Raw genomic sequence first — 22748 nt, forward strand, 5'->3', positions numbered from 1 at the left:
CTACGCCAGCGAGCGCGGCGCCGCCGCACCCTCGCCGCCGCGCCGCCTCCCGAGAGCCCCCTCGCTGCGCGCTGCTGCGGTCCGCTTCCGAACTGATAGCTTGCGCCAGCGCACCCGCCCCGCCGGATGCCGTCTGCGGCTTCCTGGCGCTTTCATGCAGCAGACGCCCGGCAGCAGAACACGAACGCAGGCTCTGCAGCAGGTTGCAGTTGCAGGCTCGCCCTCGACGCCCATCAGATGCAGCTGCAGGAGGGGAGCGAAGGCACGCCGGCAGTCTCGGAGCCCAAGCCCTGCGCGAGCCGCCGGGCGGGCAGGAGAGGCATGCGCCATGCAGCGCCTCTGCTGCGCGACCGCCTCTGCGCCTGGCCCCCTCCTCTGCGCGCCCTCGCGTGCCATTCCAGCACGCAGCCGGCAAACTCGGCCTCGTGCAGATGTAGCGCTCCGTCGGGCTGCTTGTGAGTCCCGAAAAGAGGAAGCGGCCGTGAGATGGCCAGCGCAGATGACAGCCCACGCCTGCTGCATGGCTCTCCGCTACGAGCTCGAGGATGGCCGCCTGCGCCGCGACGACCTCGCAGGTGCTCTCCTGTCGCCAGGCCCCAAAGCCCTCTCTGTCGCCGGCAAGGAACCTGTCAATGAAATTGTGGCCTCTGACGCCTTCCGAAGAGTGGTTATGTACCTGGAGATCGTCCTTCGAGCTTAGCTAGGAGGTCGAGATGGCCAGCAGGGGCGGAAGCACGCCCTCCTGGGCGCAGCGCCGGATTATCTTGATAGCGGGCGCGGCTCACGTGCCAGCCTCGGCCATCGCGCGTGCTCACCAGTCGCTCCCCAGAGAGGCAAAGCCAGAGGAGAGAGAGGAGGCGGGAGCACGTTGAGCCTCATGCTGAACTGCGCCAAGGCAGCGCAAGCTGTCATCAGGTGTGCCTCTCTCCAGGTACAAAGGGACGTCGCGCTTGGCCTACGGCCGAGGCAGAGGAGGGCGTGACAGGAGGCAGCGCGTCCGGCTTTCAAGCGAGCCGGCCGCTGCCGTGATCACGCAGCCGGGCGCAGCAGCGCAGCCGCCGGACCTCGCTTACGCGCGGCGCGCCGCGGCGCTCCCCCGCACTTGGGCAGCGCCGCACTAGGGTCTGCCACTGACCTAAGCTCCCCTCCACCGCTCGCTCTCCCCTCTCTCCACCACCACCTCTGCTGCTGCACACCTCCTGCTGCATCTCACCTCGCGGCCAGCGCCGTCCTCGTCTGGGCCGCCGTCCGCTCTCACACCCGCCTGCTGCGCCGCTCACTGCGCCGCTTCCCCGCACCCCTCCACACGCGCACCCGCTGCGCCGCCACCGCGCCTCCTGCCCGTCTGAGCAGCCGCTGCGCATCCAGCGCCGGCACAGAGACGCCTGCCACTGCTACGCTCCAGGTGAGTCTGAGCGGCCACGTCGCCCGCTGCTGGCCCCGCCCGGCGCAGCACTTCGCAGCCCATCAGCTGCTCACGCCGCCCGCAGCCCATCCGCTGCTCACACCGCCCGCAGCCATGGCGCCGCCCGAGATGATCCACATCCCCGACCAGCTGCCGGTGCTGCCGCTGCCCTACCCGCTCGTGCTGCACCCGTCGCTGCTGCTCAGCGTGCCGCTCTCGTACGCGCACTCGCTCAGCCTGCTCAAGGCGGCGCTGCAGGCGACGCAGGACCCGCTGCGCACGTCCGAGAGCGCCGCCAAGGAGGGCGGCGACTCGCAGCGCCCCATCATCGTCGCCTGCGTGCCGACGCTGCGTGTGCCGCCCGGCTCGGCAAGCCAGCAGGCCAAGCCGTCGTCGACGCGCGACGTGGCGCTCTCCGACGAGGCCGAGGACACCCGCGTGCGCATCAACGACCTCTACGACTGGGGCTGTGCCGCCAAGCTCGTGCGTCTCACGCGGCACCCGGCCAGCCAGACGTGCACGCTGCTCGTCACCGGCATCTGTCGCGTCCGCGTCGACCGCTGGCTCAGCGTCCGCGCGCCGCTCACCAGCACCACGCTCGACCGCAACATCACCGTGCCTGACATTCCCGTACCACTCGCCGCCATCACGACCTTCACCGACGACGCGCCCTTCCCGCCCTACAATGCGTCGTCCTCTGACATCGAAACAGCCAACACGCTGCGACACGCCGCCGAGGACATCCTCGACGCGCTGACGCCGCTCGTTGCTACCATCTCGCGCAAGCCGAGCGAGGCCGTGCCCGCCACGTCGACGCCCACCATGCCGCTGCTGCCGCCCGGCCTGCTGCGCCGCATCCGCACCTTCATCAAGGACGCACGCGAGGGCCAGGCCGGCCTCGTCGCCGACGTGCTGGTCGGCACGCTTGGCGGCGCATGCGAGTGGTCGGAGCGCGTGAGCGTGCTTGGCGAGTGGGACCCTCGGCAGCGTGTCAAGGCTGCTGCGTCTGTCCTCTCTGCCGGCGCAGCTCGCGTCCGTCTGGCACGCGAGCTGCTTGCTGCTCTCTCGGCACCGCTCGGCGGCGATACCAAGGAGAGCCTCGCTCGCGCCCAGCTCGAGACACTCCTCTCGCAGCTCGCCGCTCTCAACCCCAACGTCACGGCCCGCATCAGCACCGGCTCGAGCAACTTCACTATCGGGCCTGCGATCAAGTCCGAAAGCGGCCGTGGCGGCAACAGCCGCTCGAACATCGTCACGATCCGCGCACCGTCGCGTGGCTCCTCCGACGATGCCTCGGCTGCGCCGCCACGACGCGCAGGTGCCATCAAGGGCCCGCCTGGCGGCGGCAATGGCGACTCGGAGGAGGAGGATGAGGTGGCGGAGCTGAGCAAGAAGCTCGACGCCGCCATGCTGACGCCCGAGGCGCGCAAGCTGTGCGACCGCGAGCTGAAGCGTCTGGCGCGCATTCCGCAGCAGAGCGTCGAGCGCGGCGTCGTCATTACCTACCTCGAGACGATGGCCGAGCTGCCGTGGGACAAGACGAGCGCAGATCTTACGCCCGTCTTGGACGAGAAGGCGCCGAAGGCCATCACGGAGGCGGGCGAGGAGGGCATTGTGGAGCGTGCGAGACGCATCCTCGACGAGGACCACTACGGCCTCGAGAAGATTAAGAAGCGTCTCGTCGAGTACCTCGCCGTGCTGGAGCTCAAGACGGAGCAAGCCAACGAGCGCGTTGCGGCCGAGGAGACACAGATGCGCGAGCAGAAGGCTCAGGCGGCAAAGGAGGCCAAGCGCCAGCAGAAGGTCTCTGCGCCGACGGAGGACGACGACGAGGGCGAGCCGGAGTTCAAGCACCTCGAGGATGCTGCGGAGGAGGAGCGTCGCAGCAATGAGGCTACGAAGGAGGAGCGTCGCAAGCGTCGCAAGGCCCACGTTGCAGACAAGGGCCCGATCCTGCTGCTTGTCGGCCCGCCGGGCACGGGCAAGACGTCAATCGCTGTGAGTCTCGCGTGTATGCAAGCCTTTGCAGTAGCTGATCCGCCTTTCTGCAGCGCTCGCTCGCCACTGCGCTGCGCCGGCCATTCACGCGTCTGTCGCTCGGCGGTGTTCGCGACGAGGCCGAAATCCGTGGTCACCGCCGGACATACGTCGGCGTGAGTTGCGCCGCCGCAACGGGCGTCCTGCACCGGCTGACACTCTCTCGCCCAGGCCATGCCCGGCAGCATCGCCTCCAGCCTGCGGAAGGTCGGCGTGAGCGACCCTGTGCTGCTGCTTGACGAAATCGACAAGCTGGGCAGCGGCAATGGCCACCACGGCGATCCGATGGCCGCCATGCTCGAGACGCTCGACCCGGAGCAGAACTTTGCCTTCAACGACCACTATGTCAACTGCCCGATGGACCTGAGCCGCGGTGAGCATGGCACGAGCCGCTGCCAGTGTGTGCAAGTCTGACTGTTCATGCAGTGCTCTTCATCGCCACGGCCAACACGCTCGACACCATCTCGCCGCCGCTGCTGGACCGCTGCGAGGTGATCCAAGTCTCGGGCTACACGCACGACGAGAAGGTGGCCATTGCCAAGGCCTACCTGCTGCCGAAGCAGACCAAGGCTCAGGGCCTGCAGCCCGACGAGCTCGTCGTCGGCGACGAGGTGCTGCTCAAGGTGGCCATGTCGTACACGCGCGAAGCGGGCGTGCGCAGCCTGGAGCGCGAGATTGGCGCGATTGCGCGCTACAAGGCCGTGCAGTATGCCGAGGCGCGCAAGGGAGCAAAGGACGCGGATGGCAAGACAAAGGTGTATGACCCTGTCGTGCATGTCGAAGACCTGGAGACCATCCTCGGCGTCGAGAGCTACGAGCCTGAAGTGGCCGACCTCGACGCTCGTCCGGGCGTGGCCACGGGTCTGGCCTACCAGGGCTCGGGCAGCGGCGGCATTCTGCACATCGAGACGCTGCTTCTTCCGTGAGTAGCTGCTGAGTGCATGCAGGACTGCGCGCCTGGCTCACCGCTCTCCTGCAGGCCCGGCAACGGCAGTCTCAAGCTGACGGGCAGTCTCGGCGACGTGATCCGCGAATCCGCCGAGTTGGCGCTCTCCTGGGTCAAGGCGCATGCCTTCCAGCTCGGCATCACTTCGGCGCGCGACGCTGAGTTCCCGCGCAACGACGTGCATCTGCATCTGCCGAGCGGCGCCATTCCCAAGGATGGCCCTAGTGCAGGCGTGGCCATGACCTGCGCACTCGTCAGTCTCTTCACCCGCACGCCTCTCAGTCCTACGCTCGCCATGACGGGCGAAGTGACGCTGCGGGGACAGGTCACGCCCGTCGGCGGCATCAAGGAGAAGGTGCGTGGGCGCGGAATGATCGAGTGCACACCGCAGGAGCTGACGCTCCCCTCTACAGCTCCTCGGCGCCCACCGAGCCGGCATCAAGAAGCTGCTTCTCCCCGTGCGCAACCGCAAGGACGTCGAGGCCGACCTGCCGGCCAACGTGCGCGCCGAGCTGCAGATCCACTACGTGCGCACCATCTGGCAGGCGCTCGAGGCGGCCTTTGGCACGGCGCTCTTTGAGCATGCCGCCGGCTCGCACCACGAGGGCGTCGTCGAGGGACGCAAGATGATGAGCGAGTTTGCCGAGTCGCGCCTTTGATCATCCGTCTCGCTTTCTTCGCACTTTCCCTGCCATTCTTGCGTCTCTCACTTGCCTCCTCATGACTGTATCACCGCCTTGCCTGTCTACTACCCCCACTTCCCATCTCACTTCTCTCGTCTCACTTCTCCATCGTATTACATTTGCACACGCCTGCTCGAGCACGGCCCACAGGGCAATCGCGCCTGCCCTCAGAGGGGGGACTTGGTAAGGTAAGAAAAAGTCAAGGTGAGGGGGGCTTTCGCTCGGCCTGCATCCGGCGTGCGAGGGGCAGTAGGAGTCCTACAGCTATGCGCTTCCATGCGAACGCCGAGCATCCGGCAAGGAGAGAGGCGCAGAGGTCGGATCGGGCTGCTTCGAGCCGCGCTAAGATGCGTATGGTAGGTCATTGATGGCGCAACTGCAACGCGAGCGAAGCGGGCCCAGAAAACCCTAACGAGGTGGTCGCGTGTGTTTACGCAGGACGTAGACACACAAACGAGCGCGGCGGGATAGCAGCCGCACCGATCGTCTTGCGCAAGGGAGCTCAAAACGACGCCGTTTACGTTGCTCGAGCGTTTGCAACTGCGCCGCGACCTGGACGCCAAAACGCAGCGCTGGCTCGGCTACCAGTTCCGCCATCAAAACCTGCTTGCCCCCTCTTCTCCACCGCGACGCTCAGCAGCTCGCAACGCACAGCTCTCGTCCAATCCGGACTCGCAGCAACGCGACGCAGGTTTGTCCTCGAGCGAAACGCTCCCAGCCACACCAACGCCGTGTCGGTTCTTGCGCGCCTCCTTTGCTCGATGCACATACATCGCTCCTGTCCGTGGATCGCCCCGACAAGAGACTCTGCCACACCCGCAAGTACACACTCCACACGTGCGTCCGCCCGAGTGAACCACCCCCCACGTGTGGACGAGGACAATCGGACGCGCATGTGTCTCCCTGCCTCATCCTTGCTCCCTTCTTGCGCCCCGCACGACCAGCGCACAAACTAGCACAGCAACCACGCACCGCGCCAAAGGTCTTTGTGGGTTGTCCGCCGCCAGATAACAGCCTGAGAGAGGAAGTACCCGCGCACGAGTGGGGGGCAAAGACAGCTTTGCAGAAGACCCCCCTTTTCATGAGAGTACGCCTTCTCCCCCCCGGGAGAGGGGAGACGCATACTCTCGCCGTGCTCGTCCACGCGCCCTTGTGCGGCCTTTCCGCAAAGAACAGGCGTCCGAGCAACGAAGGAACGCGCGAAGCCGAGCAGCAGCTTGGGAGAGGGAGGGCGCGCGACACATATGATTTGGCCCGCCCAGACGGGAGGCGGCCAGCTGCCAACGCGCCCGGCCGTGTTGCCGCCCACCAATGCGCATGCACGCAACAGCAGCGACAAGCCACGGCCAAGATGACTTAGGGTTAGGGAGAAGTCTCTGCGGTCCCGCATGTCTGCTCGCAGGAATGCGAAGCAACAGGGCACCGCATGTGAGACTTTGCGCATGCGCCGTGCACAGCCTTACCCCGAGAGGAAGAGCGTGCGCGGACATGCGCGGCGCCAGGACGTGCGTGGCGACAAAGTGCCAGCCTGCACGCTGGCGCGAGACGCAAGCAGGAAGAAGCGACGAGACGGGAGAACGGCGGCACCGGGGAGGGCAGAGCTGTGCCAGGACGAGGACGGAGAGGAGACGCGGCGAGACGGCGACGACGACGACGGGCAGCGCTGGGAGGGAGTGGGGGAGAGAGAGAAGCGAGCGTCGAGCCGACGCGTCGAAGGCGCGCACTCGGCGGGACGCGTCGGCGTGGGACCACAGTGGAGCAGGCGTGTCACGTGCGCTGCGCCAGCGGCGTGCGGCCGGCGGTGCGCTCGATGCGCCGCCGCTTCGCCCGCTCCACGCTCGGCCACCGCCGTGCCTCGCGCATGGGAGGCCTGACGTGCGTGCGTGCGCTCCCCGCTCCCCCCACCACCGCACCCTCGCTCGCTGCTCGTCCCTTGCGTACCTGCGCTCGCTCGCGGCCGCCTCTCTCCCTCCCGCGCCCGCCCGCCCGCTGTGCTGTCTGCGCCGCCTGCGGCCAGGCCATGCCCGCGCGCGCACGTCCGCGTGCCCGCAACGCCAGTCCGCCCCGTCAAGTTCCCGCCGCCTCGGCGCAGCCTGCGTCGCCGCCGCCGCCCGCATCGCCCGCTGCGTCCGCATCGCCGCTCTCGTCGCCCCTGCGCACGCCCGCCACGCTGCCGCTCGCCTTCTCCGCCTCGCCCTCGCCCGTGCCCTCGCTGCACAGCATCATGCACGACGCCGCCGCCGCCGACGCCGCCGCCGCCGCCGCAGAGGCGCCGGCCGAGCAGCAGCCGGCACTCGATGCGCTCGCCGGCCTCGCCGTCGCCGCCGCACCGCAGCAGCAGCCGCCGCACTCGTATGCCTTCAGCGACGAGAGCGACCTCACCGACGAGCCCGACGACGACGCCTCGGCCGACGGCGACGACGACGACGACGACGCCTCGGCCGCCGGCACGCAGCAGCCCTGGCCCGCCGCGGCGGCGTCCGAGGGCAGCGTCTCGGGCAACGAGCTGCTCACCGCCGCTGCCGACGACGACGAGCTCGACGGCGACGACGACGACGAGCTGGGCGAGGTCGACGAGTCGGAGCTAGAGGGCACCGACAATGGCGAAGGCTCGGCCAGCGACGACGACGACGACGACGAGGCGTCGCGCGCCGGCTCCGAGGAGCAGGAGGAGCAGGCCGTTGCGAGCCTGGCGGCGCTAGGCTCGGCCCTCGGCGGCGCCTCTGCTGCCGCCCCAAGCACGGGCAGCAGCTCGGCCGGCTCAGCCACGCGGCAAAGCGCCGCGACGAACGCGGCGCTCGATGGCCTCGCTGCCCTCGCCTCCCTCGATGCTCCGCCAAATGCCGGCCTCACGACGGCCGCGCAGCGCGCCGTCAATCTGGCGGCGCGCGGCCGGCGGCGAGGGCGCGGCATTGGCGGTCGCCGCGCTCGCAGTGGCCGCGCGGCCCGCGCTACCGAGGTGCAGTTTGGCAGTGGAGGCGAAGGAGGCGAGGGAGACGACGAGGAAGAAGCATCGGAGGAGGAAGAGGAGGAAGAGGAAGAGGGCGCATCGGACGAGGAGGCTTCTGATGCCGAGGCCCTCGACCCAAGCGGCTCGGGCCTCGCGGCGCAAGTGCCCATCTCCAAGCCCTCGCTGCTGGCGCGCGCGCCTCGCATCACGCTCGATGCCGCCCCCGACGCGGCTGCTGCGGACAGCGATGCATTGGCGCCGCCATACAGCACGCCGACGAGTCGCGAGGGCACGCCGGCGCCGCCCTTGCCGGCACATTTGCGTGCCGAGACAGAGGTGGACACGGACGCCGATGCGCCGGCTGGCAGGCGCGATGAGGAGCAGCAGGGAGCGGTGACGAGACAGGAGAAGGAGGAGGAAGAGCGAGTCGCGCGGCTGGAGGCTGAGGCTGGACAGGAAGATGGTGAGTTGCGCTGGAGGCACGCCCATGCGGATAGTCGCCCGAGCTCACGCGTGCTATCGCCTTCTTTGCAGAGGCTGCTACTGATGAGGCGGCTCAACGGCGGTCTGAGGCTATGGAGGCCCTGACGCGCATCGAGATTGCCTTTGCCGCGCTGCGTGACCGGCTGTACGTCGAGCGCATGGCAGAGGTGAACCGGGAGAGCGAGATGATCCTCGATGGTGTGTTGCTGGACGATGCGCCGCTCTGCTTCTCGCGTGGTTGCTCACGCACGCTGCTCTGCAGGCACGCACCCGGAGCTCATCCACCTCACCAAGCTCATCGAGGCACGGCGAGAGCGGCGCGTGCGGCTCGGAAGCGCGTGGTTCGAGCACCAGCAGCGCCAGTACGAGCGTGTGGGCAAGGCGGAGGAGGCTATGGAGTGGAGTGCCTGGCGCGTGAGTGCGAGAACATGTGCAGCATCTCGGATGAGCGCGGCGAGCTGACGCCGAAGGTGCCACCTGCAGAACGATGCCGCGTCGCTGCGACGCACGCAGATGGACGACGTCTCGCGCAAGCGGCGACAGCTGGAGCGCGAGAAGCGAGTGCTAGATGCCCCGCGGCCCGCGCGTCGCTACCAGCTCTTCCAGACGGAGCTGGTGCGCAATCCCGACTGGCGCGCACCCTCGCCGCCCGCCAATGCTGCAGCTGGCGGCTCGAGCAGACGCAAGCGGAGAGCGGCCGAGGCCGCGCCGGAGGAGCCGGAACGCGAGATTGGAGCGTATGTCGCTTTCCCGGATCTGAGGGGGCTCGAGGAACAGGAGGCGTGGCTGGACATGGAGCACATGGGCGTGAGTAGCCCGCAGAGCCTTGCTGACGAGGCCCGGACTGACGCGCAAAGCACTGCGCAGATTCGGCCAGACTTGCGTCTGGGCATGCATGGCTACCGCGGCGAGGAGCTGGCGCCGCCTCCGGGTCTCTACGGCGCCCAAGCAGGCGCCTCGGGCATGTACGAAGGCAGTGCGCCGGGCGCCTATCTGCCGCCGGGCTACGACGGACCGCACGCCGGCGAGCTCTACGCCCACGAGTATGCGCAGCTTCGGCAGCATGAGCTGCTGATGCAGCAACAGCAGCAGCAGCAACAGCAACATCTGGAGCAGCTGGCACAGCAGCATGCTCGCTATGCAGAGCATCCGGCCTCGTATGGAGCTGCCGCTATGCCGCCGCAGGGAGAGATGCCGCAGGCGGCATTTGCTGCACCGATGCCGCCGAGCAAAAGCAGTGCAGTCGGCGCCAAGGCACCGAACGCTGCGCCGCCGAAGGGCGCACGAGTGCCGGCGCCTCCGACCGCTGCGGGCGCCCAAGCACCAGCACGACCTGCAGGAGGCACAGTGAAGAACAAGCCGCCGCCGCCACCGCCACCTTCGCATGCTGCACCACAGCGTCCAAGTGTGCCGCCGTTGCCTGCTGCGCGATGAAGCCGCCTTTCGCGTCGTCTTTCTGCCCCCTTCACTCCATCCTCTGGCGCGTCTCATCACTCGACCCTGCATACCACCTGATCTCGCCTACCTGCAATCGACTCTTCACCGCACACGACCGCTCAGAGCGTGACAGACATGGCGCAGCAAGCATTCTCGCTGGCGAAGGCGCGGAGCTGAACCATGCATTGTAATCGCAGCGCCTCGGCCCCGCTCGTGGTGCAGCTACTGAGGCTTGGGAGCGTTTCGGCGCGGCGTGACGGTGATGTTGATGGGGTCCTTGACGAGCACGAAGCAGTCCTGAGGTTGGACACGAGCGTCAGCAGCAGTCGCCTAACTCATGCAAGCCGCCGTGGGGGCGCGCCGGGGGGAAGGGGGGAGGTGGGCGGTACACACCTTGATCGACGCCTCGAAGCGTTCCGGGCTGAAGCCGGGCGCAAGCTGCGCATCGAAGCTCTGCGCGAAACGGGCGATCATGGCGCGCATCTCCATGCTGCGTCGTGTGAACAGAGGTCAGCAAAGAGCGCGTGCGTGTCGCGCCCTCGACTGTCGAGCTCAGTTACGCACAAGGCGAGATTCTTGCCGATGCAGCCCGTGGGACCATAGCCTGTGCGTCAAGCGTCACATCAGCAGTGAGCAGCGCATCGGAGGGCAACAGAGACGACGCACCAAAGGCGGAGAAGGCACGCTGGTTGAACACTTCGCCAGCGGCAGGCTTGCTCAGCCAACGATCGGGCTTGAATGCATGCGGGTCGGTGAAGTTGCGTGCGTCGCGGCTGCGAGGGTGGGTTGGGGGAAAAGAAGCAGGCGCTGTGTGAGCGCAAGCAACAAGGCGTGGCTGTAGAGGCTGGAGCACGCACTGCATGGTGTATGTCGCCGTCGAGACGACGGTGTTGCCCGGGATGTGCGTGCCGTCGGGCAGAAGCAGACCTTCGGGAGGTGTGTTGCGCTGCAGTCCGCTCGCAACGGGCGGCCAGAGGCGCAGCGTCTCGTCTGTGCAGAAGGTGCGAAAGGTCTGTCAGCGAGGCTTGTCTCCCTGCCGAGAGGTGATGCGTGACCCCGGACGCACTGATGACGGCATTGAGATACGGCAACTTGCCGAGCCGCGTAAAGTCGGTCGCGTTCTCGATGCCAAACTCCTCGTCCACCTCGGCCTGCAGGCGAGCGTAGGCGCCCGAGTTGCGCAGCAGCTCGTCTGGCGCGAAACGGACGCGTCAGCGCGACTGGATGAGTTGGCACATCGGCACACAGACGACAACGCACAGATCGTAATGGCCATCGTGTTGCTGCTCGTGTCGCTGCCGGCGACGATCAGCAGGCCTGTCGGATGAAGTCAGCATTCGTGCCATGTATGCACACTCGCGGCAAAGAAACCCACCAGCATCAGCGTTGAGTTCGGGCATCGTCTGCGTTGCACCCTGGTTCTTTGCCTCTCCCAGCAGCCACGAAAAGACATCGTGCTCGACGACGCCCGTCTTTCCCTCGCGCACGCGCTGCTCCAGTGTCTCGCGGATCCACGCCTCGAAGAGCACGATGGGATTGGGCAGGTACTTGAACATCGCCATCAGCCAGGCCACGTTGCCCGACGCCATGATGAGCTTGACGCCCTGCTCCAGCAGCACGATGGGCTTGGCCGTCGTGGCGGACTTGACCATGTCGAAGCCGCGACCGAAGCCGACCTGTGCGAGAGGTGTGAGATGCTGGCATCTGCTGAAGGGCCATTGAGAAGCGACGCACCTCGCCCATGACATCAAAGCCGAACCATGACATCCTGCAAGAGAGCATGAGCATGGGCGCCGGCTGCCTCTCTTGAGGCCGATCCATCAAGCTCACCATTGACCAACGTCGACGGGACCCTTGGCGCCATACGCGCCGACCTGCTCAATGACAAGCTCGACATTGGAGATGACATTCTCCTCGTAGCCCTTGAGCGCCTTGAGCGAGAATGCCGCGTCCCAGACCTTGCGGCGCGCGGCGTGGTCCGTCATGGTGGGCGTAGACTGCAGATTGTACGAGCTCGTCTGGAGCACCGGCAATCACGTTTCAGCAGAAAGAAGCATGGTGGATGTAGGGACGGAGGGCTCACCCGTGTGCTCTCGACCGTGAAGGCATACCACGGTCCGCGAGTGCAGCGAGCGCTGGCGCCCGTCGCGCCGTAGATGGCCGGCAGTGCCGCGGGGTCCGCGACGCTCAGTTCGCGCGGGCCGATGCGAATGACGGAGCCGTACTGTTCGTGCCAGCGTGTGACGCGGTAGGGACGCTGTCCCGCCAGATCCATGGGGATGCTGACGAACTTGGAGAGGGCGAAGCGCCTGGGCCCGGGAAAGCGACGCAGCCGATGGAAGAAGGTGCGGTAGATGGCCATGGAGGCGAAGATGGTGGCCACCCACACGCCCGCCATGCGCGCCACGACGGCCGCGGCGGTGCCCAGGGGCAGCGCGTACTGCGTGTGCAGCGCATACACGGCCGCGGCGGCGGCGAACAGGAAGAGATGCACGAACGGCGGCGCGCGCGGCTCGCGCAGCTGCACGGCGAGGTGCGAGAGCAGGGCGAGGGCCGCACTGAGCACGTAGAGGCCCGTGTGGCCGTGTGAGAGGTCGAGCTTGAGGAGTGGGGCCGACATGATTGACGTGATGGAGGGAAAGGAGGGAGGGGCAGGCACTCTTTGCCGGCTGCCACACGCTACGCCCGGCTCGCGCTCCGCCGCCCGGCTGCCGCGCTGCCGGCCTGTCACTCCGGCCTGCGCGGGCCCGTGCGTCGGCTTGGCCTTGCCGGGGACATCACGTGCATCCTGCCTCCCGCTGAGGCCGCCCGACACTGGCACAGAGAATGACATGCATTGGGGGTGGGTATCGCATGAGCTTGAGGGGCGTGGGCGAGGCGATGCTGGCGTAGTGCTCGGCGATGCAGGCGCTACGCATCGCAGTTGCGCAGGTGCGGCGGCATGTACGGCACGCCGAGCAGCTCGAAGCTGGGGGGCGAAGAGGACGAAGCGAGAGAGAGAGAAAGAGGGAGGGAGAGGGAGAGAGCATCGTCAATTGTGTGTCTCGTGCAGGCGAACAAAGAGAGCTACGCAACGCACATGTCTTGCTCCTGCGGCGTGTCCAGCGTCACGCCTGGCTGCTCGAGGCGCACGAGGCCCGTCGAGTGGAACTGGGCGGCGGCGGGTGCTGCTGCATCAGCAAAGCAGCCGCATATGAGGCTTCTCTCCCGGACGAGGCGAAGCGCGAGGCTGGCCGTACCTTGTAGCCCTGCTGGCGAGCCTGGCGTCGAATGTCCTTCTCAAACTGCTTGCCTGCGTGTTGCGCCTCCACACGTCAGTCTTGCACCTCATGTTCGCAGCAGCGACAACTGGAGCGCCAACGCACTTCCCGTCCAGCCTAATGCGCATCACGTAGCCGTTTCAGCAAAGGGCATCGTACGTCTTCGTGAAGGTGCGGCCCGAACTCACCAAGCACAGTGGCGCCATACACTTCTGCACGCGTGAGGATGATGTCGACGCGTCGATAGCGCGGACGCTTCGTGGCGTCGGCCCCGGCGCCAGGTAGAGAGGGAGGCAGGACGACAATCTCTGCAATGTCGCAGTGCGGCACTATCGCTTCGCCGCTGCATGGAACTTGTATCAGCGTGGCGCAGCAAGAAGAGGGCAGGGAGGGCGTTGAGAGGAGGAGGAGGACGACTGACTAGTACTCCGAAGGCTGCGCCACACTGACGATGTGCGTCATGACGGCTGTCTCTACGTCAGCCGAGCCCCTACCACACGCCAGTGCAGGACAGAAGCTCACCTTTCTTCTTCAGCGCCTCCAGCACCTGATGCAGCAGCCTCGTCTGATGCTTCAAGCTCTTGAGGTCCCCCACGGGCGCCTTTTCGGGATCAGGAGCAAGCACCACATCCACATCTCCACTCGTTGCCTTTCCGCGACGATAGCCGCCGCAAATCGTATACTTCATGCCCGGATGAATCTTCTCGAATTCGTCGTGAATCTGCAGCGGCGGCGAGGGAGAGAGAGGGAGGGCTCATCAGCGCACAGCGGCCAGCACGAGTGCGGCGCAGGGGGCCTCACCAGCTCAGCGATGAACTCGCACTCCCTGCGCGGAATGCGATGCAGCAAGTCAGGCAGGATGCGCAGGCATTCTTCGCGGCCCAGGCGATCCGAATAGCTGCCGCCCAACGAGCAAAGATCCTGGAGCGAGCGTGCGCCCTGTTGATAGGCCTTGCGTGCTCCTGCTGGTCCGACGCCATAGACTGCCCCCCCACCATCGCAATGCGTCAGCTTAGGCCCGCTGCGAGTGCCTGCAACCGTTTGGAGGGAGAAGGGGGGGAGAGGGGGGGGGGGAGACTCACAGTCGAGAAACGACTTCATGATCGCGTGACTCTGATCTCCACGGATGGCTCGTGCTTCAGCGACGTATCCCAGCTCGTAGAACTGCAGCACCGCCTTGTAGATTTTGGCTCCTACGCCTGCGATCTCCTTTGCCTTCTTCGGATCCTTGGCGAGTGGATGTGGATATGCCTTGATTGCCGAGATTGCGCTGCCCGTCAGGGGCGATGAGCATCAAGCCACGCAGAGGCAGACTGAGGGCAGAGGGTGGCAAGGAGGGAAAAACGTACCGACCATAGGCGGCACTATTGTGTTGATCGCGCGCTCCGTTCTTCTCGAACAGGACTCGCGAGACACGAATGACCTCGAGTTCGTCGACGAGTGGCTGGTTGAACATGCTCCGGATCGGCGTCGGTCGGAAACAGGCGTTTGCGCTGTTCTGCCATGCCGGCACGGCGCCTTCGTACGCGACGACGTGGGGAGGCGGAGTCGGCGAGGCCGAGGCTCGACGAGAAGGAGAGGCGTCGACGTCGAGGGCTCTGCCTTTGCCCTTGTCGATGCCACGAGGCACCATGACGGGCAGCGTGCCTTCCTCATGACTTCCATACCCTCCTTCCTCCTCCTCTGCACTTGCGTAGCCTCCTCGCAGCGCAGCATACGCCTCGTCCTGCTCCTGCTCCTCTTCCGTGCCCGACTCTTCGAGACGCAGAATCTTCTCCGGATGTCGTCGCGGAGAGGCAGGCTCGTTGCTGGCTGCGCGCTTCAACGCCGACGCCGACGCCGAAGCCGACGCCGACGCCGACGCGGCAGGAGCGGTGAGGCGAGGGTAGATCTGATATGCCTCATGCGGCACTTGGATGCCTGCTTCTAGACAGGCAGTGAGCCAGCTGTGATGCAGCACTGGCACGCCTCGACTCTGGGGGCGCACAGGACAACGTCGAGTCAGCAAGCAGTACAAGTGACAGGGAATGGTCGAGAGTGCAGGGGCTTGCGAGGAAAAGCAGGGGGGGGAGAAAAGCAAAGAGAAACAACGCACCTCTGCTTCGTCGCCCAGCGCCCGTTCGGCACGCTTGGGCGCGCGGATCTCACTCAGCACGACGGTGGCGTAGTCGAGGCTGACTGCAACAGAGGCAGTGTGTGACGAACGCACAACTCGGTCAGCTGCAGCACAGCTCGGGCATGGGCGCGGCGCAATGAAGGGGGCGCGGCATACAGTCATTTGCTTCTCGCGCAGCCCAGTATGCACTCCTTACTCATCGCGGCTCTGCCACCCCCCTTGTCCTTGCCTCTCGCGCAGCCCAGTATGCCACTCCTCCTCCTCGGCAGCTCTGCCCACCTCCTCGCCCTTGCCAAATCAACTGACCATTGAGCGCGCCCAAGTGCGCCACGAGCTGGCGCAGCGCATCGATGTGCGCCTGGCCTAGCTTGTCGGGCAGCACATGGACGCGCGTCGAGGGCGCCAGGATACGCTTACTCGGCGAGCCCGCGGGCGCAGAGAGGGCGTCGGGCGTGCGTGCGCGCACGAGGGCGTGGAGCGTGCGCGGCGCGCTGGCGCCGCTGCCGGCGCGAGATGGAGCAGGTGCGGCGGAGCCGAGAGGCGAGGAAGGCGCCGTTTGCGAGGAAGTGGCACTCGTGGCGGAGACGAGACGTGCGCGACCGGGCGAGCGCAGAGGCACGCCGAGACGCGTGGAGGACATCGATGGCGCTCGGTGGGGGGGGTGGTGTGAGGAGGTGAGGGTCGGGCAGGATGTCGAGGGAGAGGGGTGAGAGAGCGGCACAAAGTGGAGGCCGCGCCGCGCCATGCAGGGGCGCAGACAGCTGTTCCCACGCTCCGCTCTCGCCGCACCGCCGCCGTCGACGCCGCCTACAGCACCAGCTAGGCAGAAGGCAGCTCTCGCGCCAAGCTGTGCATCTGCGCCGCAGCTGCCGCGAGACAGGCGCCGCATGCCGTGCACGTGCGAGGCAGCCGCACGCTTGCTGCATCCGCCGTGCCCCTTCGACGCCCTCGCCATCTCGAGCTGGCTTTGTGGCGGAGGCAGCGGCGGCTGCTCCCACGCGCCCCGTGCTCAAGTGACGCGCCCAGCCGGGCCGGCGGCTCGCTGGCGCTTCAAGGCGCACCCCGGCGCGACGCGTTGTTCTTCCTCCTCTCCCACCCCTCCCTCCCGCTTCGGCGCAGCCATGCCCTCCAACGCCTCCTACCGTCCGCTCACCAAGAAGCCCAGCGGCGGGGCTGGCAGTCCCCTGGCCGCGCCGCTCGTGCTGCAGGCCAACACGGCGCTGACGGCCTTCAGTGCCCTCTTCCTCTTTCTCTGCCTCGTCGCCTCGCTGGCCCCCACGGCGCCCTCGGCCTCGGCACGCGGCGGCGGGCCGCGGCGCGCGGGCGTGCGTGCGCCCGCATGCAACCCTTTTGCGCTGCCGGGCTACGTGGCGCGCCTGGCGCCGACGAACGCGGCGCCCGCCGGGCTGGGCACGTGGCGCACCTTTGACCCCGCCTGCGCCGCCAGTCCGCTGCTGGCCGCGCTGCTGAGCAGCCGGCCGTCGACGGCGCCGCACCACCTGCACACGCCGCTGCCGGCGTCGCTCGCCATGCTGCGCAACGCCACCGCGCTCCTCGTCGGCGACCGCACCGACCACGCGCTCCTCACGCACGTGTGCGACATTGCGGGAGAGAAGGTCGAGGCCGTCGATGCGGCGCATCCGTGGGGCGCGCCGCTGCAGACGGTGCCCAGGGCGCATCGCTGGCCCAACAACGATGCCGCGGCGCTCAAGGCGGGACAGACGGCCGATGAGCGGGAACTGCTCGACACGGGCAAGAGGGCACTGGCGCATTACTGCTGTGAGTGCTGCGTGCCCCGAGCGAGAGAGAGAGAGAATGCAAAGTGCTGCAGAGAGCGACATGTGCTGATGTGCGTTGATGGTGCAGATCTCTCCGACTATGAGTGAGTATTTTGTCTGCGAGGCGAGACGAGGAGGAAGCAGCAGGCGCAACAGGGATTGGGCAAAGAACCCCTCCCCCACCCTTGCTCATGAGGGAGTGACGTCGCAGGCGAGGCAGGGGGGGCAGCTGCGCTGCACGTATGAGGGATGATGAGCGGGCGCGCGTGATGGAGTGGGAGTGCAGGGGGGGGGGGGAGGGGGAGGGGGCACGGAAGGGGGGCAGGAACAGGAGGAGCATGCTGCTCCTTTCGAGCTCGACGGGCACGGAAGAGGGAGCAAGGAAGGCCACCTGTCCAGCAGGGTGTTCTGACCCTCTCCTCCCCCCCCCTCAAGCTTCCTCCTCACTTCAGTCTACCACTACGGCACCGACACTGCCTCGCGCTGGCGTTCTCTGCCCTCCTTCGTCGCTCCCTCCCTCTTCGAAGACCGCGTCTCCGATCTCTTCGTGCCCTACATCAGCGCCATGTCATCTTCCTTGCCTCAGCATCGCTCTCCCACGCTGCCTCCCGCGCGCAGCCGCCTTGATCTCGTCATCTTCTCCTCGGGCTTCTGGGACCTGGCGGCCTGGGCACGCGAGGACATCAAGGCGGGCAGCAGCGCCACGTCGGATCTGAGCGAGAGTCGCCTGCTGGAATGGCGCGCGCGAAGCGTGGATATGGTGGCGGCCCTGGCAAAGGCTTGGCCAAAGACGAGCTTGGCGTGGCGAAGCAGCCAGATTCCAAGCAGCACCGAACCGGCAACGGTCGAGTGGTGGACGGGAGAGCTGGGCGAGGGAGAGCAGGTAGGTTCTTGCCCCCCTCCCCCTCCTTACCCCCTGCCCGCGCGACTTGTCGAGCCCTCATCCTCCCCCTCATCTGACTCCTTTTGTCTTTCCCCCTTCTCCCTCTCGCGCAGCCAAAGAATCATCCTCTCTTCTCTCTCAATCGTCTCTCGGCACTCACGAACGCCCGCCGCTCCGTCCTTGAGCCGCACGGCGACGACGTGGCGAAAGGGCTGCGTGATCGTGCCGCACGCTTCCCTCGGAGAGTGAGAGACATGCCTTGGGGTGGAGAGAAGTTGCTCGGTAAGTTCCCTTCCCCACCCCCCCCCCGCCTCTGTGCAAGAGAGACAGAGAGAAGAAAGCCTGAGCTGACGCGGAGTGCGTGGCAGGACAAGGTCAACTGGATCCAGTCTCGCCGTCTATCGACGCGGGAGGAAGCATCTTCACAGAGATGCTGCTGCATCAACTGGCAGTCGCTGCGTCGGGCTACTAAGCCAGACAAGCGAAGCAACGAACTGAGAAAAAGAGTGGAGAGGGACACGCCATCTGCAATGCCTACCTTATGACCTTTCGCACTGCTTGCCCGCCTCAACTGCACCGCACGACTCCAGGCTGCACTCTCGCAGTGAGGGCTGCAAGTAAGATGATGCTAGAGCATTCGATTATGCAGGTGGGATGGAGGGCTGTTACAAGTACATGGACGCGTGAGGCTCGTGTATGATTTCGCCGCTGCGTCTAGAAGTAGCCATTGCGGGGCCGCTTGGCCATGCGCTCGTCGTGCGCAAGGTGCGGGCTCGGACTGCCGGCAGCAGCAAAGGGCGCCAGGCGTCGAGGATCCTCGCGCGGCTCGGGCATGCGGGGCCGCGCGGCCGCCGGGTGCTGTGCGGCGTGGTGCGGCGGCGGACCTTCAGCCGCAGGCGAATGGGCGCCGGGGTAGTACTGAGGCGCAGGAGGCATGCGCCGCGGCTGCTGGTGTGCAGCGACGTGCGGAGGCGCACCAGAGCCGCCGGCACGCTCGTCGGCGTACGGACCGCCGGCCTCCACCTCGTACTCGCCACGCGCACGCCGAGCGTCCGGCGCCGCCCCCGCGGCGGCGCCATTGCCGTAGCGCGGCGGCGGCAGCGCGTGACTGCTGCCCGACGGGCCGCTCATGGGTGCCGAGGCAGCGGCGTGCGCAGGATGCCGACGCGGCGGAGACTCGTACTCGTCGGCATAGGCGCCCTGCGGCGCAGGGCCGCCGTGCTGCTGCGGATGGTGTGCGTACGCAGGGTGCGTGGCCGGCGGAGCGGCGGAAGCGTAGCGCGGCGACGGGTGAGGGCCCTCGCGGTGCTGCTGCTCCTGACGCTGCTGCTGTTGCTGCTGCTGCTGCTGATGTTGGAGCTGCTGCTGCTGTTGCTCGTGCTGATGCTGCTGCTGCGCGGCTTGGGCCTGCGCTTGTGCCGCTTGCTGCTGCTGCTGCTGCTGCTGATGCGATGCTTGTGCATGCGCTTGCTGCGAGGCAGTGAGGTCCTCTTGAGCACGCGACAGGTGCTGGATCCACTGCGCCGCGTTGTCCGACTGCTTCTCGAGCTGCTCGACGCGCGCGGTGAGCGCCCGGTTCTGCGTCGCCAGCTCGCGGTTCTGCTCCGCGACTGATGGCATTCGGCGTTAGCGAGCGATTGGCTGGCATCACGGCGACGGTCACTCACGCTCGTGCATCACCATGGCGCGCGCCTCGTTGAGGATGTCGGCGCGCATCATGTCGAACAGGCCCGGCGGCAGCGTCTTGCCGTTGGCGACGCCCGGCGGTGAAGGCTCGCCGTGCATGTGCTCGTTGCGCACGGGCTCCGGACCGTACGACGGGTGAGACTGAGGGCCAGCAGGACGACGCATCGGTGCCTGCTCGTGCGGCCGCTCAGTGCGGCGCCAGTCGCCGCTGAGCGTGACGTTGGCCTCGCGCGGGCTGGCGACCATGCGAGCACGCGCACTCTGAGGTGCACCGTTGCTGCGAGGTTCGTCGGCATAGCGCGGCTTGCCGTCGAACGGCGTCGGCGGCATCTGCCTCCGACGCGGACCGCCGACGCCCGGGTGGATGGCAGCGGCGGTCAGAGCGGGCCCGAGCTCCTCGCGGCCGTTGGAGGCGCCGTTGTGGCGCGAGCCTTGGACGATGCCCATGGCGCGCTGCCGCCGCTCCGGTCCGTATGCGCCTTGGTGAATCTGCAGTGGGTGAGGGTGGGTGCATGGTCTACAGATCTTGCCTGCAGCTCTACTCACGCGCACAAACTCGGACACAAGCGCCGGCTTGCTCTTGGTGCTGAGTGTGCCGCGAGAGGCACACCACTCGAGCCACTCCTGGTACAGCTCGGTGACGCTGCGTGCCATGTCCTCCTCGTCGCTGGCGTCGAGGTTGTGCTTCTCGATGAGCGCCAAAAACTTGTCGACTGCGGCGGGACATGATCAGCCAGTTGTACACAGGCAGCCCCACGCATCAGACTCACCCTCCTCGGGCTGCAGGTCTGCATCTTCGGCAGGCACCGCCCGCGGTGCTGCGTGCATGTGCTCATGCGGCGAGCGTTGCGGCGGGTGAGGGCTGCCCGGCAGGGAGCGCGGACCTTGCTGCCCGCGGTGGTGAGAGAGATGCGCCTGCTCGCGCGCAGCGGCCGACGACGAGGGCAGGTGGTGCAGCGGACGCGAGCCGGACGGCTCATTGAGCATGGGCGGCAGGCGGCGCTGGTCGGGCATCGGGCCGCCGGGCGCAGAGGCCGGCCACTCGGCGTGGCGCGGAGACTGCGAGAGGTGACGTCCCAACGGCGCCGCCTCGGGCTCGTGCAGCGTGCGGGCGTCGAGCGGCGGCGGACGGTGCGCTCGCTTGCGGTCAGGCACCAGCGGCGGCGAGACGCTGTCCGCCTTGCCGCCGGCCCACGACGGCGGCGCGCCGCGAGCATCGACGTTGGGCGCCGAGCGCGAAGTCGACATGCCCGAGGTCGTCGAGTGGGCCGAGTGCGGCGGCGCAGAGGCGCCGGCGGTGCGCTCGTCGTCGCGCGGAGGCATCTCGACGCTGGTGACGCGGCGCGGTGCGCCGGGCCGCTCGGCCGCGTTGGAGGGAGCGCGGCGCCGGTTGACTCGGAGCGGCAGCGTCGAGCGCGAGCGCGGCGGCAGGTCGGCGTCGGTGGGCTCGTCCTCGAGCTCGTCGACCTGCGAGCCCGTCTCGTGGCGCTCGTGTGCGGCGGCGGCGTCGGCGTCGGCGCCGGGCGGCGCGGTGCTGAGGGAGCGGCGCGGCGGGATGCGCGGGTAGAAGGACTCGGGCTCGGCGGGTGCAGTGAGCGTGCGGCGCGGCGAGGGCGCGCGGCTGCCACTGCCGCTGCGGGGAGAGGGCATGGACATGGGGCGAGACGGAGAGGTAGAGGTTGGAAGGGCAGAGCGTAAGGTCGGAGGGGATGGACGAGTCGCGAGTGGGCGCGGCTCGGCGCTGTAACGCCGGCCGCGCGCGCCAACGTCCTGGGCGGCGACGGAGGCTCCCGAGCGTCGCATCACATCACCGCGACACCTGCGCCGCACGCTCGTCCTCTCCCTCGCCTCCCTCGCAAGCGTGGTGCAGCGCACACGCCGGCGCTACGCCGTAGCGGCGCCCGCCGCCCGCCTGATGGGCCGCGCCTTGCCTGCGCCCCTTGATCCGGCGCCGCTGCCCGCTCGCGGCGCCATGTGACACGGGCGCCGGCCGGCTTGCTCGCAGCGTTGGCCCGCCTGCCGCACGCTGCTGCGATGCATGATGCAAGCTGCAGCCGCTTGCCGGCGCAGAAGTCAGCGAGCTGCAGGGGCAGAGCGCATGGGCGGGCGTCGGCAGCGCCGCCGCAGCAAGGTGCGCGCGGGCGATGGCTGCTGATCCTGCTCCGCTGCACGAGGCACGGTCGGTGCGTGTTGGCGCCTCCATGCTCACTGCAGCCGTCGCGCCTGCGTCTGCATGCTGCTGCTGCGCCGCCACGCCTCGCGCCTCTCGGGCTGCCCGCGGCCCCGGCACCTTCCATGCCATGCAAGCCGCCGCCGCTGCCCCATGCACGGCGGCCCAACGGGACGGCGCTGCGCAGGGCCGCTCGTGCTTGTGCATCCGCAGCCGTCGTGCCGCTGCGCTGCTGCATGCCGCCGCCGCCCGTGCTGCGTCGACACTGCCCTCGGGCCAAGCCACCATCTAAGTCCCACGGCAGCAGCGCCTCCGCCACACGCGCGCAAATCGGCTCTCTCGCCAGACCGTGCAGCGCAGCGCAGCATGCGTCGCGCATCATCCGGCATCGTGGCTGCCGCAGGAGGGGCGCGCATACAGACACCGCTCGTTGCACCATCGCCAGAGGCAGCGAAGTGCCGTGGCGGCGCCGCAAGATGACAGCTTGCCCGCGAAGCATGCCGCTGCGGTGCGGCGGCGGCGCAAGCGCGCCATCGATCCGACGGCCTCGGTGTGCACGCGCGCGCCGCCAGCCACGCGCCTTTGCTGCGCGCGGGAAGACGGAGGCCCCGCGAGACTTGCTGCGACCCTGGCCGGGAGCCACGACGCTCCAGCAAGCACTGCGCCGTGCGTTCTAGCTTGCTCCTCCATCTCCCTTGCCCAGCCAACAGCAGCGCTTGCTCCACCTTTGCGATGCTGACTCAGGCCGCGCTCGGCCAGGCCGCCCTTGCGCCAAGCGCGTGGGAGCTGGCAGGCAGTTGCGCTTGCGCTGCCAGCGAGCCGTGCTAGCCGCAGAGTACCGCGCTTGCCGGGCGCAACTTGCGGAGAGGCGTGCGCTGTGGTTGAAGTACGATGCACGCTGCATGGCTGCGGCT

The 22748-nt window shown here is 67.7% G+C and overlaps 7 protein-coding genes across 7 annotated transcripts; 3 read left to right on the forward strand and 4 right to left on the reverse strand.

The window, feature by feature from the left end:
* The first annotated feature begins 1147 nt into the window (after window positions 1-1147).
* FA09DRAFT_361817 (ATP-dependent protease La) lies at window positions 1148-5144 on the forward strand. The gene is made up of 7 exons (XM_025745404.1): window positions 1148-1405; window positions 1491-3403; window positions 3457-3558; window positions 3614-3815; window positions 3869-4364; window positions 4422-4743; window positions 4802-5144. Exons 2-7 carry the CDS (start codon window positions 1520-1522, stop codon window positions 5045-5047), a joined length of 3252 nt encoding a protein of 1083 aa, XP_025596953.1. The 5' UTR covers window positions 1148-1405; window positions 1491-1519; the 3' UTR covers window positions 5048-5144.
* A 789-nt stretch (window positions 5145-5933) lies between these two features.
* Window positions 5934-6762, reverse strand: FA09DRAFT_81672 (hypothetical protein). Its single transcript, XM_025745849.1, has one exon. It carries the CDS (start codon window positions 6513-6515, stop codon window positions 6024-6026), a length of 492 nt encoding a protein of 163 aa, XP_025596954.1. The 5' UTR covers window positions 6516-6762; the 3' UTR covers window positions 5934-6023.
* A 1727-nt stretch (window positions 6763-8489) lies between these two features.
* FA09DRAFT_81727 (hypothetical protein) lies at window positions 8490-9999 on the forward strand. Its single transcript, XM_025745850.1, has 4 exons — window positions 8490-8702; window positions 8767-8918; window positions 8988-9311; window positions 9372-9999. Exons 1-4 carry the CDS (start codon window positions 8597-8599, stop codon window positions 9936-9938), a joined length of 1149 nt encoding a protein of 382 aa, XP_025596955.1. The 5' UTR covers window positions 8490-8596; the 3' UTR covers window positions 9939-9999.
* Window positions 10000-10107: 108 nt separating this feature from the next.
* FA09DRAFT_331155 (cytochrome P450) lies at window positions 10108-12572 on the reverse strand. Its single transcript, XM_025742892.1, has 11 exons — window positions 12025-12572; window positions 11772-11959; window positions 11676-11709; window positions 11317-11617; window positions 11202-11258; window positions 11008-11133; window positions 10799-10931; window positions 10608-10714; window positions 10506-10545; window positions 10335-10431; window positions 10108-10238 (listed from the first exon to the last, which is right to left on the reverse strand). Exons 1-11 carry the CDS (start codon window positions 12559-12561, stop codon window positions 10164-10166), a joined length of 1695 nt encoding a protein of 564 aa, XP_025596956.1. The 5' UTR covers window positions 12562-12572; the 3' UTR covers window positions 10108-10163.
* A 203-nt stretch (window positions 12573-12775) lies between these two features.
* On the reverse strand, window positions 12776-16017 carry FA09DRAFT_81804 (Nucleotidyltransferase). Its single transcript, XM_025745851.1, has 12 exons — window positions 15624-16017; window positions 15297-15412; window positions 14551-15176; window positions 14284-14471; window positions 14003-14184; window positions 13724-13922; window positions 13623-13668; window positions 13390-13544; window positions 13307-13318; window positions 13181-13233; window positions 13021-13091; window positions 12776-12909 (listed from the first exon to the last, which is right to left on the reverse strand). Exons 1-12 carry the CDS (start codon window positions 15955-15957, stop codon window positions 12852-12854), a joined length of 2040 nt encoding a protein of 679 aa, XP_025596957.1. The 5' UTR covers window positions 15958-16017; the 3' UTR covers window positions 12776-12851.
* Window positions 16018-16414: 397 nt separating this feature from the next.
* Window positions 16415-18450, forward strand: FA09DRAFT_343850 (hypothetical protein; the record flags this gene model as incomplete). The annotated part of the gene is made up of 6 exons (XM_025744622.1): window positions 16415-17096; window positions 17184-17199; window positions 17531-17978; window positions 18092-18223; window positions 18254-18260; window positions 18347-18450. The coding sequence occupies exons 1-6, from the start codon at window positions 16439-16441 to the stop codon at window positions 18448-18450; spliced, it is 1365 nt and encodes a 454-aa protein (XP_025596958.1). The 5' UTR covers window positions 16415-16438.
* A 161-nt stretch (window positions 18451-18611) lies between these two features.
* On the reverse strand, window positions 18612-21320 carry FA09DRAFT_346624 (hypothetical protein; the record flags this gene model as incomplete). Its single annotated transcript, XM_025744762.1, has 4 exons — window positions 18612-19588; window positions 19646-20153; window positions 20211-20377; window positions 20435-21320. The coding sequence occupies 4 exons, from the start codon at window positions 21318-21320 to the stop codon at window positions 18693-18695; spliced, it is 2457 nt and encodes an 818-aa protein (XP_025596959.1). The 3' UTR covers window positions 18612-18692.
* Window positions 21321-22748: the final 1428 nt, after the last annotated feature.

The sequence above is a fragment of the Tilletiopsis washingtonensis genome, assembly GCF_003144115.1.
Source record: "Tilletiopsis washingtonensis strain MCA 4186 unplaced genomic scaffold FA09scaffold_16, whole genome shotgun sequence".
NCBI lineage: Eukaryota > Fungi > Basidiomycota > Exobasidiomycetes > Entylomatales > Tilletiopsis > Tilletiopsis washingtonensis.